This window comes from Notamacropus eugenii, chromosome 3 (assembly GCF_028372415.1).
Source record: "Notamacropus eugenii isolate mMacEug1 chromosome 3, mMacEug1.pri_v2, whole genome shotgun sequence".
Classification (NCBI taxonomy): Eukaryota; Metazoa; Chordata; class Mammalia; order Diprotodontia; family Macropodidae; genus Notamacropus; species Notamacropus eugenii.
The window spans coordinates 256,007,759-256,026,967 of NC_092874.1; the positions used below are offsets into that span (position 1 = coordinate 256,007,759).

Consider the following 19,209-nt stretch of genomic DNA (forward strand, 5'->3'; position numbering starts at 1 on the left):
TGAATTATGTTCTTATAAATTTGACAAAATTCTCTATATATTTGAGATATGAGGCCTTTATCCAAGAAACTGTATATAAAATTCTACCTTCTCAGACCCAATACTGAGACAATTTTCTGTTTTCCTTCTAATCTTGGCTATGTTGGTTTTATTTGTACAAAACCTTTTTAATTTAACGTAATCCAAATTATCCATTTCATATCTCACAAGGCTCTTTATCTCTTGCTTATTCATACATTCTTCTCCTATCCATAAATCTGATAGAAGTTCCATGTTGTTCTAATTTAGTTATGATGTCTCCCTTTTTGTCTAGATCATGTGTCCATTTTGATCTTATCTTGGTAAATTGTATAAGATATTGGTCTATATCTAGTTTCTATCAAATTGTTTTCCAGTTTTCCAACTTTTTTTTCTAAATAGTGAATTTTTATCCCAAAAGTTTTAATTTTTATATTTATCAAATACAAGATTACTATAATAATTTATCATTACTTATTGTATATCTATTCTATTCCACTGATCCACCTTTTTGTTTCTTATCCAGTACCAGATAGTTTTGACAATTACTGCCTTACAATATAGTTTAAAATTTGGTACTACTTGCTTCCTTCCTTTACATTTTGTTTTCATTAATTCTTTCACTATTCTTGATCTTTTGAAAGTTCTTCCAAATGAATTTTATTTTTATGTTTTAACTCAATAAAATATTTTGGTAATTTGAATGGGATGGCAATGAAGAAATAGATTAGGTAGAATTTTCATTTTTATTATATTGGGATGGCCCACTCATGAACAATTAATATGTCTTCAAATTTTAAAATCTGACTTCATTTGTATAAAAAGTTTATACTTATGTAGATATAGCTCTTGGGTTGGTCTTGACAGGTATAATCCCAGGTATTTTATATTGTCTGTGTTTATTTTAAATGAAATATCTCTTACTATCTCTTCTTGCAGGTCTTTGTTGGTGATATATAGACATGCTGATGACTTCTGTAGATTTATTTTACATCTTGCTACTTTGCTACAGGTATTACTTCAGTGAACTTTTTAATTGAATCTCTAGGATTTTCCAACTATACCATTATATTATCTGCAAAAAGATATAGTTTTATTACCTCATTGTCTATTCTGATTCCAATTTCATTTGCTTCTCTTAATACTATTGCTAGCGTTTTTAGTACAATATTGAATAATATTGGTGATAATGGGCCACCGCAAATGCTCTTGCTCCCTTCGGCTTCTGATGGGAAGCATCAGCTTACTCCTCTCCCCTGGCACAAAAGCAGGGACTCTGCTCTCCTGAGAGTGACCACAACCAGCTGGCCCTCACCCCTCTGCCAAGGCACTCACAGGCATGTGCTCATCTTCCTGGCCTGTAGCCACAGCTTGGGATCCAGTCTGGTCATTGAGCCCTGGCCCCGAGTCTGGAGGGTTCCTCTGTCTTCCCCCACTCTCCAAGGAGTTAAAGTTCCCAAAATGAGGTTGCTTCCAGACCCAGTTGCTTCCAGGCCTTGTTGTTTATTAACTACTCAGAATTATCTGTACTTTACTCGGGCCAGGCCACCACCCTGGAGGTCAGATCTTTCTTAACATCCATCCAAGTTGTCTTAGGCTGGATGACTGCTTCACCCTGACTTTTAATTATTTCTGTTGCTCTAAAATTCACAGTGAGGCATTATTTTAAGTTATTTGGGGCAGGGCTGGAGGTGCAGAATTTGAGAGTCAGCTTTCTTCCTTATTCCATCCTCTTCCCATAATTCTTCTTATTTTCCTTTTTTTTTTGACCAGTTACTAAACTCCTTCCTTGAACAGTAAGCATCCCCAATAGATTGTAAACAACTTGAGGACAGGGACCTTCGTGTTTGCTTCTTTTCGCATCCCCACAAGTGCTTGGTACATAGCAGGCACTTAAATGTTTATCAATTGAGTGATAGCAGATGTGGGGAGAGTTGTAGCCATAGTTTTTCTAGATATTACCAAAGGATTGGATGAAATACTATCATTTTGAACAGATGTAGTGATGTGGACTAGATTGTCTTCCAACAAGGAGGGTTCACACAATTGCTCGAATGTCCTGATCCAAGTAGAATCGTTAAAGACTCCAGGGTGACTCAGCCCAGGAGATCTCCAGGGTAAAATTCTGTTTGACAATTTTATCAGTGACTTGGATTAAGGCATATGTATGACATTTATCCAAACTTACCAAATCTGCAATTGTCACAGAGCTGAGAGGGATAGATGGATGACAGGCAGAATTCAGAAGAATCTTAGGCTAGCATTGCTCTGAATCTATTCAGATGAAACTCAACAGGGACAAAGAAAGTCTTATACTTAGGTTCCAGAAGTCAATGTCACAAATATAGGATGTGAGAGGCATGGCCAGATGGCATTTTTTTTTTTCTGAAAAAGACCTGGGGTTTTTAGTGGATTGTCAGCTCAATAAGAGTGAGCAGTATGACAAAAAGTTAATGCAGTCTTGAGCTATATTAAAAGAGGTAGTACTTCCAGGAATAAGGAGATGACAGTTCCTCTCTATTCTGCCTTGGTCAGACCACAAGAGCCTAGGTACAATAGCATCTCCCAGACCACCAGCCGTGTTTCTGGACAGAGACCAGGGAAGTAACCCTTTTGGAGAGACTTGGCCACAGTTACTGAAGAAAAAAATGTTCTGACCACCAAAGTATTCAGCGTTGTCAAATGACTGAACATCGGAGACCAATATGGTTTTATTAATGGAAATCGCATTAAAGAAAATACACTACTAACTGCTTTGCTGTTGTATCATAAGGACCACAAGGCCTTTCCATCTGACTCACAGCTGAAACCTATTGTACAGGGTATCCCAAAATTCTTAATGTACTTTAAATCTTTAAAAGCCTTTTCCTTCCTTTCTTTCCCTATTCTTTCCTTTTTTTCCTTCCTTTCTTTTTTCTTTCCTTCTTTTGTCTTCCTTCTTCCCTCCCTCACTTCCTTCCTCCTTCCTGAGAGATGAATGCAGAATGGGACACAAATTTTGGGACATACATATGGTCAATATGCGAATTTGTTTTGCTTGCCTATGCATATTTTTAAAAGATTTTTTTAGTTTCCTTCTTTTTTATCTTATTTTCTTTTTTTCCCATTTTTTCTTCCTTCCTATCCTTTTTCCCTCCATCTCTCCTTCCCTTTTATCCTCCCTTCCATTTTCCCTGTCTTTTTTTCTTGGCAGATATCCCCACCCCACTTCCGTTTTAGCCTTCATTCATGTTATCGTCTCCCATTATATTGTAAGCTCTTTGAGGGCAGGGACTGCCATTCTGATTATTTTTATATTTCCAGACCTTAGTCCAGTACCTGGGCTTAATAAATACTTGTTGGCTTGACTAATGGGTTGGACTAGATAACCTCTGGGGTCCCTTCCAATTCAAAAATTCTTTGATTCTGAGATTCTATAATAGCCTCATTGGGTTGTGGAGTCTGGGTTTCTGAAGGCTAAAAAAGCATGTGTTTCTGGTTCTGTTTCTCTAAACACAAATTATCCTTCCAGTGATGCTATGTGGGAATGAATTACAGAAATCATTCTTTAAAGCATCACTATGTTTCTACATGGTTGGTGTGTGGATGTCTTACAGGTAAGAAACAGCACAAGACACATGGGGAGAAATGCAAAGGAGTTTGAGCTGGCCTTATAACAAGAGGCAAGGAAGACTGCGTGAGGGCAAGCAAAGCAGGATCTTTTGCCGTTTTTGTTTTAATATAATCAAATGCGTCTGACTGAATCTTGCCTTTATCAACCAAGTGTCTTTACTAAGAGTAAAGTATAGAAACAAGAGTTTATTTAACTAGAAACAGTATATGTATTTGTAATGTTAATTATTTTAATGTGCTTAAAGAAGATTTTCCCCACCCATTAATGGGCCTGGGAAGATTTGTAGGAAGGCCCACACCTTTTGTTAAGTTCCCAAAGAGGCACTGGCTCTGTAGGGTTGTGAAGCCCTCTGACTCTGAAAAATGTATAAATACTCTGAAGGTGAGATTTTAGTTTGGGGGTTAGTTTTTAGAAGCTTTGTGTGCCAGATGAGACTCTGGGAAGCCAATAAGCAGCACCCCCCCTCCCCGCCTTTGAAAACCCAGATGTTGGTGCTTCCCTCTCTAGTAACTATGTGTGTATGGTCAGGCAGTTTCATCTGTTTGTTGATTTGTAATGTATGCATTGCTTACTGTCAGACAGTTTGGAAGCACTGTCTGTTGATTTAGGTTTGATTTAGCAGGCCCCCTGTGTATGTCAGGATACTTACTGATACAGATAGCCCAATTATTAAACTGGCATCCACAAAATGAACAGGAGCAAGGTTCCTGATGGATTGGCTAAATGCTATATTAAGAACTTAAGGAAAGATATGGACCAGAAGAATGTACTGACAGGTTGCAACTTATACCAAGGAAGAAAGTACCTAGGTCTGTGAGAATACAGATTCACTGAAGTATTTATTAAAGTAAAGTACACCAACAATATATTTTATAAATAATATATAATTACAATAAATATTACATATTAAATATGTATTATTATTAAATATTATAATAAATAATGTATTTTAAACCTTTTATAAAATGAAGACATTTTATCTATTTTTAAGTCCTTTTTTCAAAAGAATTGTGATTATATTTCAAACTTCTTCAGGTAAATTGTTTCTTAGTCATTTTTTTCCTGCAATGAAAATCTAAGCTGATGTTTATAGATGTTCTAAAAAACCCACAACAATTCTGTGTCACCAGTAACCTTTGATGACTTTAAGAAACCAGAGGTAGGTAGGTTGTGAATAGTTCCTTCCTGTAATTAAATCATTTCCTCCATTAAACAACAAGCTAGGCAAGCCCTTACGGTACTACTTTCTCTAGTCACTAAGCTCCATAATTTTAAGGAAACATAAAAGTTTAAATGAAGATTTGAAGGTGTATGCAAAATGATTAAAGGATCTATTAGAATTTTTATAAGATCTATTTGAATTTAAAGAACTGAGATGACAATACAGTAACTAGCTTGGGGCCACTTAGTGTGTGTAAGAACCAGGGTTGTATACAGGAACTTTGTACTAATGGGGCCCCATAAATTGTTATGGGGCACATAAAAATGTGAACATAAAGGAATACTTTGATCTGAAATGTCTTCTATGGTTTCAACTGGTGATTTTGTTTTGGCTGTTTGACCTGAATTCAACAACATTCATAAGGCACCATTCTTTATTAGAGGTGGGAGTTACCTCACCCAAGTGAGTCCCTATAAGAATAAAACCACAGATCCAGGTCCTATCCCTAAGAAATGAATGCATAGGTTGCATAACCCCCCTCCCCGCCTTCTCCCCCCCAGATAACTCAAGGAATTCCAGCACCTCACAATTCAGCTGAGAATTCTTTGTGGGAGTAGGGGGGAGGGGAGAGAATGTCAACCCTTGACTGCTGCTATGCTGTCAATTGCTGAGGTTCCAGGGAATCCTATCTTAGTAAATCAACATTTATTAAGCCCCTACTATGTGCCAGGCACTGTGCTAAACACTGAGGATATAAAGGAAGGCAAAGGATAGTCCTTGCTCTCAATAAGTCCACAGTCTAATGGGGAAGACAATATGGAAACAACTTATGTACAAGCAAACTATGTACAGTGTGGCACAGATCCTTTGTCCTCCTGGGGTGGAAGTGGTAGGACCTGTTGGGAAAGGGAAGACTGAGGAGGCTTAGAGTGGGGAAAGAAGGCAGAGTCAGAAGTCCTGAAATAAATCAAAGTTGTAAGTGGAGGAGTAAAACATCTTTAACTGAGATAACAGTGTAGCAAACCTCCCAACCTGGGGGATGTCCCGCCTGCAGACTCACAGGAAAAGGGTCTTAAACTTAAGACGAGGGAGTCACATTAGGTAGCAAGGCCTGGTTATTTCATGCAGGCCACCCTCAGCAATTTGAGCAAGGAAAACCCACTTCATTCTGGGTATTTTGCGTTTCTTTCTAGGAATCCCAACAGAAGGGAGCAAGGACATACTTTGGAAACTGGTCTAGCTTAATCTGGCTTTGTTTAGAAGATAAGATCCTAGGGTGGGACTTAGTCTGTGGTTCAGCTCAGTCTAATGGGAGACTGAAGTTCAAATCCTGCCTCAGAAGCTATCTATTTGAGCCCGAGTGTGTCACTTAATCTATGCTTCCCTCAATTTCCTCAACAATAAAATGGGCATAATAAAAAAATAGTTTCAGTTATGCACTCACTTCCTCAATAAAGGAAGGCTGTTGTAGCTCAAGAAAGAAAGTTTACTAGAATTAAACATATTTGATGCACAGTGACTGTAACTCCAGGAGGCGATCACTGTTTCCTAGTTTAAGAGTAGGATTGCAAAGACATTACTGAAATTCTGACATTACTAGGATCATTTAAGAGGAAGTGGCAGTTTGAACAATTTTCTGTCAAACGGGAGTGAACCCTAAATGTCACCATCCTGGGGTAAAGGTTCACTTTACCTGGGCCTAAAGTTGTTTCTCCTACTTCCTCCAAATATGTCATTTTCTTTCATTTGTTCTCTCACCTATTGCTTATCTTCCCCTCTCTCCTCTTGTGTAATCCTAGAACTTTCCAGTTAGCAGGGATCACCTAGTCCACAGTATCATTGATCACAGCCTAAAAGGTCCTCAAAGGTTAAAGTCCAGTTGGGTCAAACTGAAATAGAAAGTGAGGGGAGAGAACTAAATTGCACAAAAAGAATCCTGTGAGCACCATATGGACTTATTTTTAAATTATATTATCTAGGTTTTCTTGTTTTTTTTTATCTTGTTAAAGATTTCCCAATTCCCAATTTTAATCTGGTTTCTGCCAGTGTTGTGGGCTACCTATGGCCCTCCAGCTTGTGTTTGGGCACTCTGCCCTAGTCCAATACCCTCCTTTCACATATGAGGAAAAGTTAACTCAAGCCTACACTTTCCTTCAAGTCCAAGGAAAGTGTCTGGTAATATGGCCAGCTAGTATCATAAATTGGTCTAGAACTCAAGGTCTCTTGGGTTCTACTCCAGTGAAGACACTAGATAGTGACTTTTTTCTCTCCATCTTTCATTCCTGATCTATCCTATATCTGGGCTTTTCTTTGTTCCCTCTCAACTCCTCTACCCACAAAATCAATAAAGGAATAAATAATAAGTAAAAATATTAAAATAAAAATCATATCTCACCACAAGACTGTCTGTTTATTCTGTCTGGTTTAACTGATCATTCCATAAACATTTATTAAGTACATACTATCAGCTAAGCACAGGGGATACAAAAAAAGAGGCAAAAGAAAATCCTGTCTTCCAAGTTTACAATCTAATAGATTAGTAGCATAACTTATAAAAAGCATCAAAATTAGAACAAGATTGAGGCAAAGTAGGTATTAGCTTCAGGAATGTAAAGCTCAGGGCACAGGAAATAAGTAAAACATGTACCTATGATTCTCATAAGCATATTATCTCATTAGGATGGGAGGAGGTCACAATCTTATACTCTTTGCTTGGTGGCAAAATTAGCTACAGATAGTGCAGTTTCCTATTTATTAGTTATGTACTAACTAGGTGATAGAATGTAGAGTGCTGGGCCTGGATACAGGAAGAGGAGTTGAAATTCAGCCTCAGATGCTGTGTGACTCTGGGAAAGTCACTAAACCCTGTTTGCCTTAACTTCCTCATCTATAAAATGATCTGGAGAAGGAAATGGGAAACCACTCCAGTATCTTTGCCAAGAAAACCCCAAATGGGGTCACAAAGAATCAGATACAACTGAAACGGGGCAGTTAAAGAATTACTAACATGCTAAAGATGTACAGGATTAATTTGAGAAGTAGGAAGATATAGGAGTTAGACAGCCTTCCCCAAAGTTAGGAAAACCTGTTTTAAACCTAACCCTAATGAATCCTAGCTGGATAAGTCACCATTGAATTTAGGAAAACTTGGTTTTAAGTTGTACCCTGATAAATCCTACCTTGGTAAATGGCTCAGTGCCCCCAGAGAACTAATAGAAATGCAGATACTGAGGGATGGAGGCAATTTCCATACTGTTAATTCCCTATACCTATGAAATCACTGTTCCAATTTTTTTTTTAACAAGTTGATATTTTCTTAGGGTTATTAATTAAAATGTCCCATCAGCACTCGTTTACCAACCATTTTTGAAATCCTGAAATCCTCTTTTTCAGTGCCTGGGGAGATTTTATTGTAAGTCCCCTCTAGCTCTAATTCCATCTAAGGCTTAGGGTCTCAGTTTTGCAATCACTTTCTCCGTTGTATTAAAATGTAGCAGATGTAGAGGGCTTGTAGCTTAGGAAAGGAAGCTTTCTGGAATTCAACCTATTTTAGGCAACACCATTTCTTAGGCCTGCCTCTCCTTTCTTTCTCTCTTTCTTTTCTCTCTCTCTCTTTCTTCCTCTCTTTTTTTCTTTCTTTTCTTTCTCTTTTTTCTTTTTCTTTCTCCCTCTTTTATTCTTTCTTTTTTCTTTCTTTTCTTTCTCTTTCTTTTTTCTTTTCTCTTTTTTCTTTCTTTCTTTTCTTTCTCTCTTTCATTCTTTCTTTCTTTCTCTCTCTTTTTCTCTCTCTCTTTCTTCCTTTTTCTCATTTTTCTTTCTTTTCTCTCTCTCTCTTTCTTTCCTTTCTCTCTCTCTCTCTCTTTTCCTTTCTCTCTTTCATGTACCTATCTGTCTGTCCGTCTGTCTATCGCAGAACGTCCCGGGCGGAGGTTCCCGGTCAGGTGCTGGTGCTGGCCAAGGCCCGGAGGTCCGGCTCGCCACGGCAGGGTCGGCCAGTGCCCACCCCAAGGCGCCGGAGTCCGCAGCGGTCTCAGCGGGGGTGCGGAGCCCCGGCTCCCGGCTCCCCGGCCGCCGGGGGGTGACCTTTGCCCCCTGGCTTCCCATGCCCCCGGGGCGGCCCAGTCAAGGTCGGCGCCGCTACTTTTCTAGGTCAAAGTCATTCTCTCGGGCTGCGGGGCTACGGGCGGGGCCGCTCGGCGTAGCCTGCGGGCGCCCAGATCCCACGGGGCACGCCGCGAGAGACCGACTGACAGACACGCGCGCACACACAAACACACCCTCCGGCGCAGGGCCGCACCAGCCCGCACGCCCTGCCGGCCCGGGGCACGGAGCGGAAGGGAGGAGAGGGGGAGGGGGCTGGGGCTGGAAACGAGCGCTCCGCACCGCGACGCATGCGTAGAGCGCGGGAAGCCCTCCGCGCCGGGCGAGGCTAGGGGGCACGTCACGCAGAGGGGCGGGGGGGAGGGGGGAGGACGAGGGAAGGGGAAGGGAGCGAAGGGGGCGCGAGGCAGGCGCGCGGCGTCCTCCGAGGCTCGCGCGCCCCGCGAGGGTGAAACGCTTTCTCCCGGCATGCAGCGGGGGGAGGGATTTAACACCAAGATGGCGGACAGCCCGGATGAGTACGAGAAAGAAGCGGGCTGCGTCCCCATTCTCCATCCCGAGGTGAGGAGCCGCGCCGAAGCGGGGCGGGGGTTGGAGAAGTGGGAGAGGCCCGGGCCCGTCTCCCTCCCGTAGCCTCCCCCTCCCTGGGGCCTCTCTCTCCCCGGTCACCGGAGGAACGGATATGGGCGGCGGGGCGCTGGTCCTGGAGGAGGAGGAGGCGGAGGAAGGAGGGGGAGGCCCGGGCCGGGGAGGGGAGGGGGGCGGCTGGGACTGACTTGGGGGGAGGGGAGCCCTGGAGAGAGGCGGGGAGGGGGAGGGGAGAGACTAGGGAGGGGGGCGGGCCTGCGGCTGATGGAGGCGGCCGCTGAACCCCTGGGGAGGGATGGTGAGGAGGAGGGAGCCGGAGCTGCGCTTCCGACCCTGGCAGAGTGACAGCCGGACCCTCGGACCCTCGGGGAAGAGAGAGCAGGACCCCCCCTCCTTTGGGCCAGTTATTCTCCATCCGTTAGGTAGGGAGCTGTGAAGCCAACTAGCATTTATTAAGCGCCTACTGTGTGCCAGGCATAGGCGGTACAAAGGCAGAAAAGCATTTATTTAGCGCCTACTGTGTGCCAGGCACAGGCAGTACAAAGAAAGGTAGAAACACAAGCATTTATTAAGTGCCTGCTGTGTGCCAGGTGCTGGAGGTACAAAGAAAGGCAGAACCACAGCATTTATTAAACACCTACTGTGTGCCAGGTGTTGGGCACAAAGATGAAAATAGCTGCCCTGCCCTCAAGGTTAACGTGCACTTAATTAGGAGCCAGGGCACTTTGTATGCCAGTGGCCAGGCACTGCTGTATGCTAAGGGATAGGTGTGCAAAGAAGGCAGAAAAAACACCTTTCTAGCCCCCAGGCCAGACAAGACATTTATTAAGTAAGGGTCTACTATGTGTCTGACACTGTACTAAGTGGGAGTGAGGTCCTAAGGAAAACTACAACAGTTCCTACCATGGAGGAGCTTTGGAAAACTTGGGAGATTGGCTTCCTGAGCTTGGGAAAGCACCCTTTTTTAGGAGAAGACCCGTCAGGTATTTCTCAGCTTTTCTTCATCCTGGGAGTGAGCTAGTCCCACACCCCTCCCTGAAGCCATCACTGTATACTTGTTTACCTCTGAGTTTTGCAGCTGAGCTGATCTTTAGGTGTCAATAACAAGGTTAACCATCATAGATGACATTCTTATAGCCTTGAAGGTTTACAAAGCATTTGCTTATAGATTATCTCATTTTTGTACTCCTAGCAAACCAGCGAGGTGTAACAACATCAATAACCGTTGTAGCTTTCATTTACATACAATTTCCAGGCAGGTGGTGTTGAGGATAGAGTTGCCTGTCCTGAAGTAAGGAAGACTCAACTTCCTGTGGCCTCAGACACTTACTAGTTGTGTGACTGTGGGCTTAACCCTCTTTGCCTCAGTTTCCTCCTCATGTAGGAGAGGAAATGGCACACTACAGCATCTCTGCCAAGAAAGCCCCGAATGGGGTCCCAGAGAGTGGGACACAACTGAAAAATCGCTCCACGTCTTAGGTAGAACTTGAAGGTTTGCGAAGCACTTTACATATTTATTTCATTTGATCCTGGAAGCAGTTCTGGGAGGTAGCAGTAATACTAGCTGGCATTTATATGAGGCTTTTAAATTTATAAAACTTTTGACATTTATGGTAGAGACTTAGTAAACTGGACTATTTTGGGGGGAAGGGAGCAACTATAGGTAAAGTTTCTGTGTTATAGTCTGAAAAAACTTTAAAATAGGGGGATTTTTATATTAGAATAATTTCATTGGTCTCTAGATTTTGGTCTATGGAATCTTTCATTCTAGTCCAATTCAGCAAATACTAAACCTACTATGTGCAGAATGCCTGTGCTAGGTAGTTATTGAGGATGCCCTTATGCCCTAAGAGCTTACTTTCTAGTCTATTAAATTAAACAAGCATTTATATGCTAAGTACTGGGGAAAAAGGATAAATCTTAAGTTGAGTTAAATGTTTGTTTAGGGCTGTTATCTACATGGTGTTTATCTCCTTGTATGGAAACTCTCTCTTCCCATGCAGAGTGACAGCTCATCTGCAATTGACAGTCTTTGAGAGGTGTCTAGATTTCTGAGCAGTTAAGTGACTTACCGTGTCACGTAGGGAAGAGTATTCTTCAGTGGGGAGACTTTGTCTTCAGGCCTTCCCAGCTCAAAGGCTGAGAAGCTGTCATATTCACACACATTCGTGTTGTATTCTAGTAGAATGCAAACTCTTGGGACTCTCTCATTTTTTCCCCGATTATGTCAGTGCTGTGCTTTGCATGTAGTAAGTGCTAACCAAGTATTTGGAGTTTGATCTTAAACAGGGATGGCTTGCTCTTTGTGAACAAATGAAAATGATAGTAGAAATTTACGTCATGCTGTAAGCTTTGCAAAATACTTTAAATAATCTTAGCCACACCCTGGTGAGATAGGTACTACAAATAGTTTTCTCATTTTACATATAAGGAAACCAAGTCTCAGAGTTTAAATAACTCACATCATTAGTGAGATTTGAATCCAAGTCACTTAGGATTCCAAGTGCAGCATTCTTTTCAGTTTCTTAATGTTATAATTTAATGTTTAAAATTTTCAAATAGTGAGTATAGTTCTTTATTAAAAGATGGTCTTTAAACATTTCCTTGTGGTCTTTTAAAAAAAAAAATAAGATTGCTAATAAGTTATAGAGAAACCAGTAGATTCTGTATATCTGAATTTTACCTAGGCATCTGACAGTATTTGTAATATTGTTGTGGACAAAAATCAGAAATAGGCACCGGATGATAGTATTATTAGGTGGATTCATATCTGGTAGAATAGCTTTCATCAAAATATTGATCTAGAGATGTCAGCAGAGAAGGAAAGCTCTGTTGCTGTAAATAGGGCCTTTTCTTGGGTTCTGCTTTGGTGAGCATTTTGTCAGTGACTTGAATGAAGACATAGGAGACATGCTTAACAAATTTTCAGTTCCCATGGCTGGTAGGGATAGCTAATATGTTGGATGTCAGAATCTGGATTCAGAAAGCTATCAGGAAACTGAAGTAGGGCCATACTAAACCAGACTGATTCATACAACAACCATTTATTGCCTACCATGTGCCCCCACATACAAAGAGGAAAAATGGCTCTTGTCTTCAGGGAGCTTCCATTATATGGAAGGGAAACATTCATGGAAAATTAAATTCAAAACAAATACAAAGTAATGTCTGGTGAGAGGACACTGGCAACAGTGGGAATCAGGATTGACTTAGAGCATTAGATAATATTTGATCTGAGCTAAAAAGGAAGCTAGGAGTTCTGAAGTAGAATTGGAGAGGGCGCTTGTCATTGTCATTGGTCCTTCATTTTCATAGAGGACCAGTGATGTCCCTGGTCACTGGTGATGTCTTCGCTTGCACAGGATTGGATTTAAGAGTGTGACACTTAGGAATCTGAAACTATGGAATAAAACCACAAAAGAGAGGTCATTACACTTGTCATGTTTCCATCAAACACACTGGTGACTCTGGGCAAGTCATTTAACTTCTCTATACTTAAGGTTTTTTTCTCTGTAAAATGAGGTGATTGGACTTGAGGGTCTCTAAGTTTTCTCCCAGCTCTAAAATTCATATTCCTATCCTATGTAAGTTTATATTTGAATCCTGAAAGCAAGAGGGATGTTTGAAGAGGGTCGGACTTTTGTTATAAGAATATCAGTTTGACAAATATGGGGAATGAATTGAAGATGGGGAATGAATTGAAGACGGGCAACGCGCAGAAACAGGAAACCTAATTACGAGGATTTTGCAGTAGTTCAGGCAAGAGGTTATTGGGGCCCCAGTGAGGCTGTGTGAGTGGAAAGAAGGAGATGGATGTGAGATACAATGTGGAATGAGACTTGTCAACTGTTTGGCTGTGACTGGTGAGAGAGAGGGAAAGGTTAAAGATGACAGTGGCATCTTCTACGAAGATGAGGACATAAGGATGAGGGGCCAATTTAGGGCATACAATGTGTTCTGTTTTTGGACATGTTTATTTTGAGGTCCAGTTGGAGATGCCCAAATGACAGCTGGTCATATAAGAATGAAATTCAGAGAAGAGATATGGTTTGGATAGATAGGTATGGGAGTGTTTTGCCTAGAGATGATAGTTGAACCCAATGGATCTGATAAGATTACCAATAGAGAATGTGTAGAGAGAATAGAGATAAATGTAAAAGGACTGCATTTAAGTTTCCCAAGTCTATAGTGCTAGTACAAGATAGGGGAGGACTAGTTAGATAATAACAGTTTGTGTGTGTGTGGGAAAAAACCTTAAACCTTTAAACCTTAAAGATTTTAGTTGATGGTAGGATGAGGTTAAATCAGTATGAGTCAGGTTGGATTAGAAGAACTATTGTGTTCAGAGCAAGGGAGATAACAACTGACTTTTGAACTGATCACACAATACCAGAAAACATATAGCATTTAACTTCAAAGTGCCTCACTGGCAAACTGGACTATGTCTACAGATATTCAGTCATGATAGTGAGGGATTCTGATAGCTTGTTTTATGGGAATCATTAAAACAAAACAAATAAACCTCTGGCTGTTTAGCCTCAATAATTATTGTGTGTGCAGAGGGGCTGTCTCTAGTGGAGTTGTTAGAGAGTTGGCCTTCAAAGGAAGACTTATTATCTAGGTTTAAGTCTTGCCTCTGACATGAACTGGTTGTTTGAACTTGGGGAAACCCCTTAACTTCTCTGGTGCCACCAGATAGCTGTCTTAAGTTGTTGGTCTTCTTTGTTAGAGGGATTTTCCTCACTTGAAATCATAAATTTGGTCCCCCCCAAAATAGATTGTAGATAGAAAAGTGGATGAGTCTTTAGAGGCCATGTGGTTCAGCTCTTTCATTTTACAGAGGAGAAAACAGGCCCAGAGAGATTAAGGCTAAGGTTACACATATAGTGATGGGGCAAGATTTGAACCCAGGTCTTATGACTTAATTGCTAGTGCTCTTTCCTCTTTCTAATTAAAATTATCACTTAATTTTAATTGCTCCTTTGATTGTAGGTAGTGTTGTTCTCTCCACTTTGCAAATTAGGAAACTGAGGCTCAGAGAAGTTGTCACTTGTCCACACAAGAAATAAGCAAGTGTCACAGTGATGACTTACTTAGAAGTCAAATCTGACTACAGAATCATCATAAAACAGAGGCCCAAAGGATAGAATTGTCTTAAAGTTTTTGAAGGGCTGTCGTGTGGAAGAAGAATGAGACCTGTTCTGGACTATGGATTCACCGAGTGTCCAGACTTTCTAGCTCTTCCTAGCACTTAATTCTCTGCTTACATTATTGTTATGGTATTTGTCCTTTGTTCTTGAAGAGGACCATGACATCTGCAGTTGACTTAAGTAATTAAGAAGTTGGTTGAATGCTCTGCTTTCAGTAGAACAGCTTGGCGTATTCAGTGAGAACACTTGGATTTGAGTCCCTGCTTTGTCATTTACTAGCTGTGGGATCCTGATAGACCTCCTCTAATTCCACAGTGATGACATTATGACTTCCTTGGGCCTCAGTTTCTTCATCTGTAAAAATGAATTTGGAGCTAGGAACTGGGTTCAGATCCTAGCTCTGCCACTTACTACCTCAGTGATAACCTTGCGCAAGTAACCTCCCCTCTCCAGCCTCAGTTCTTATCAATAAAATGAAGGGGGTGAACTTGATGGCCAGCTCTAAATCTATAACTACTGTGGTCTGAGTTCAAGATGATCAGTTAGCCCTTTAATTGTCTTTCTAAGAGTTAATAAAGAAAACGAGAACCTGCACACGAAGTACAAAGAGATGATAGTTGAACTCATCCAGTCTGATAAAATCACCAATAGAGAATATATAGAGAGAATAGGGATAAATGTTAGATGGAACATTAGTTAAAACTTAGTATGTTGTTTTGCATTCCTCTTTGGTTTACAGAAGTTTGTTGATGAGTAGAAAAGATCAAAGACAGCTAACTATAAAATATTTTATTCCATAAAATCTAATCACTGTTGTAGAGATGACATTTCCTTATGTCCTTATGACCCCTTCTAACATATTGGGTCAGGAGGAGGCATGGGATGACTCTTTTCCTCCTTGTTGCCTTCTAGCAATCTCTCTTCCTTCAAGGTTCGTTTTCATCAGTTTAAGCCACCCTTTGCAGATCTTTGTTGCACTTATTCCCTGATTCTCAGATCATTCTCATTTTTTTTCTGAAGTTTAGTAACAAACTTAGTGTTTCTTTTCACCCTGTCTTTTTCCCTCATACTCAAGAACCTCAATGTGCACATTTTTATGGTGCTCAGTATCTTAGTAGTTGTCTCAATTTTCAGGGAAGAAAAACACTACAGTATACTTGCCTGTTTGAGAAAAATATAATAATTTTCATGATACTATGAAAAAGTAGCTTTAAATATTTGTCTTAATAATATTATAATATCTAACTTCCATATAGGGCTTACTATGTAAATGGATAAATATGCAGACCAGCTAAATCAGTGTGGTTTTTTTAACTGGTAGATTAGTATACAACTTGCCTTCTAAAGTTCTTAAAACTTATGCATTTTTTTTGGAGGAGGGAGGTGAGGCAGTCAGGGTTAAGTGACTTGCCCAAGGTCACATAGCTAGTAAATGTCAAGTGTCTGAGGTCAGATGTGAACTCAGGTCCTCCAGACTCCAGGGTTGGTGATCTCTTCACTGTGCCACCTACCTGCTCCAAAAACTATGCATTTTAAGAAATACTTTTCCTTCTTTTCTTTTTCCCTCTTACCAGCTTACATCCTAACTATCTGGGAGTTGTGGAGTTGAGGCTGCTAGTGTGTGCAGGGCAGTTTGAAACAGATAAGTTAGTTTCTAATATAATTTTGTTTGAGAAACACATCGAAGTGGACTGGGGAAATATATCTTATTATGAACATTTGCTTTTCTCTGAATCTGAATAAATTTACTAATTTTTTTCCCTTTGTATTCACTTACCTGTGAACATACTGTGCCCCCTACTAATAGAATATAAGTTTCTTGAAGTTAGGAACTGTGACACTTTTATAATTGTGTCCTTAGTGCCTTGAATGATATGGGTGGTAGGCGCTTAAATTGTAGTAGACTTGTTGATTGATAGACGGATTGAGTTCTTGGAGGCTGTGCCAAAGAAGTTAGAATCTCTGGCATCTTCTACTAAGCTGGAATAGTTTCCGTTACAAATCCAGTGATCGACTTTGAATCTGTAGTCCAGGGGACAGCATACCTACCTCTAGAGAGGCTTAGGTTAATCGTGGGTGACATTTTCTTCTTTACCAATTTATAGAGAATATATATTGGAAAATTTTAAAGACCCTTGAAATATTAAAGCATGGGTTCAGTTATCAAATGACTCCCATGTTTGTATGTCCAATTTTAGTATCTCTCCTGAGCTTCAGTTTCACATCCTTAACTACTTATTGGACATTTGAACTAGATATCCCATTCAGATTAAAACAGAACTCAATTCTTTTCTCTAAACCCTCTCTTCCAAACTTCTTACACAGGTTTGCAGCTTTGGAGTCATTTTCATCTCACCATCCCTCATCCTACACACCAAGTCACAACATCTTGTTAATTTATATATCTTGCATCCTTTCCCTTTCCTTTACAAACGTATGGCTGCCACCCTCATAACTACTCTTCTGGCCTATCAGATTAGCCTTCCAAATAGTATCCCCATTCAAATCTCTCCACTTCTCTAATCTTTCACACAGATGCCAAAGGGATTTTTTCTGAAGCACAGGTCTGACTATCTTCAACTCAAACCCTATGGCTCCCTATTACCTAACTATTAACTCTGATTTTCGTTTGAAGCTCTTTACAAATTGACTCCAGTCTTCCTTTTTAGCCTTGTTACATATTACATCTCTTAATTAGAGGCAAACTGGATTTCTTTATGTCAAACAACATTCCAGCTTTTGTCTGCCTTCATACAGGCAGTCCCCTTATGCCTGGCATGTACCTACTCTTCACTTCTGCCTCTTAAAATCCTTCCTTGACTTTAAAGCTCACTTCAAAAGCAACTTCGTACATGAGGCCTTTCCTGACAGTCTCAGCTGCTGATGCATAGTTCATCGGTCTAGAGCTAGAAGGGACTTCAGAGGCCATCTAAACCAATTTCCTCATTTTACAAAAAAGAAATCTGAAGATCAGAGGAACTAATTGACTTGCTTAAGGTGGTAAGCATCAATAATGGGATTTAAATTTTAATCCTCTAATACCAAAGCCAGCTCTTTGCACTGTACTGTTGTACATTGAAAATTATTTATTTTCTATAGAGATAATGTGACATATTGGGCAGAAAGTTGCTCTTCAAGAAAGAAGACCTGGGTTCAGTACCCACTTCTAACAAATGATGGTTGTATGACACTGGGCAATCTCTTAATCTCTTAGTGCTCCATGCAACTCTGACAAAAATGTGAGCTGTAGATCAGGTGCAGATCTATACTGGTAAAGAGAGAGTTTCCTTAGTGGAAGTTCTCTATACCAGGCAGATAACAGGTCCTTTTCTACACATATATTCACACATTGTCTACTGTGGTAGAAAGTAAGGAACTTTGAAGGCATAGACCAGGGTAGAGAACTTGGGGGCCTTGAGACCACATGTGGCCTTCTAGGTCCTTGGGTGTGACCTTTTATTAAAGGGATTTGTTCTGTGAGGTTTGGATTCATTCAAAGGAGTGCCCTTGAGGACTTAGAGAGCCTCAAGGCCACAGGTTCCCCACCCTTGGCGTAAACTGTTTTGTTTTTGTTGGTCAATAAGTATTTATTAAGCATTTATTATGTGCCAGGCATTGTGCTGAATGCTGGAAATACGAAGATGGGTAAAAACAGTGTCTCTACCATTATGGAACTCACATTCTAATGCGGAGACAATAGGCAAGTAAATTAATTTTTAAAAATGTATTTATTTATTTTTAGTTTACGCCATTCAGTTCCACAAGCTTATGAGTTTTAAATTTTCTCTCTCTTCCTCCCCTGCCTTCCCCAAGATGGCGTGCAGTCTGATATAGACTCTACATATACATTTATATTAAACATATTTTCATACTAGTTATGTTGTAAAGAAGAATTATAACCAATGAAATGAACCACAAGAAAGAAGAAACAAAATAAAACAAAAAAGAGAGAGAGCAAATAGTATGCTTCAATCTGCCTTCAGTGTCTAATTCTTGTCCACCACAAAAAGAGCTGGTATAAATATTTTTTGTACCTGCGGGTCCTTTTCCCATTTTTATGATCTCTTTGAGATACAGCCCTAGAAGTGGTATTGCTGGATGTGCACATTTTTGTAGCCCTTTGGGCAGAGTTCCAAATTGCTCTCCAAAATGATTGGATCAGCTCACAACTCCATCAATGATACATGCAAGTAATTATGAGCATATAAAATACTTACAAAGTAGATGAAGAGTAAATTCAGCTAGAAGGCATTAGTAATGGAGGAAGCTAGATTAGGTCTGGTAGAAGGTAGGATTTGAGCTAAGTCTTAAAGGAAGCTGAGGTCAGGAGCTTGGGATAGCCAGTGCAAAGGCATGGAATAAGGAGATGAAGTGTGGAATAGCAAGGAGGCCTGTTTAACTTGATAGTATAGTTCTTCATGGAGGAGAGTAAAGGTTAAGAACACTGGAAAGGTAGGAAAGGGCCATGTTGTGAAGAAATTTAAATAGCCAATCAGAGAAATTCATATTTGGCCCTGGAGGTAGTAGAGCCCTGGAATTTTTTGAGTAGAGGAGTGACATGGCCATATCTGCACTTT

At 40.5% G+C, this 19,209-nt stretch overlaps 1 protein-coding gene and 1 long non-coding RNA gene across 4 annotated transcripts in view; one reads left to right on the plus strand and one right to left on the minus strand.

Moving 5' to 3' along the window:
* LOC140534421 (uncharacterized) overlaps positions 1–11,727 on the minus strand; it is a 131,586-nt gene extending 119,859 nt beyond the window's left edge. The window contains exon 1 of one of the 2 annotated variants that reach the window (XR_011977294.1): positions 11,555–11,727. This is a non-coding gene — a long non-coding RNA (uncharacterized lncRNA). Of the gene's footprint in view, positions 1–1,353; positions 1,581–11,554 lie in introns of those variants that run through there. The other variant, XR_011977293.1, reaches the window with a different exon arrangement.
* Positions 9,278–19,209, plus strand: part of ZDHHC17 (zDHHC palmitoyltransferase 17) — a 104,103-nt gene continuing 94,171 nt past the window's right edge. Inside the window, exon 1 of one of the 2 annotated variants that reach the window (XM_072655434.1) lies at positions 9,278–9,455. In XM_072655434.1, coding sequence (XP_072511535.1) covers positions 9,363–9,455 — 93 coding nt within the window. In that variant the 5' untranslated portion in view covers positions 9,278–9,362. The remainder of the gene's footprint in view (positions 9,456–19,209) is intronic. The other variant, XM_072655435.1, reaches the window with a different exon arrangement.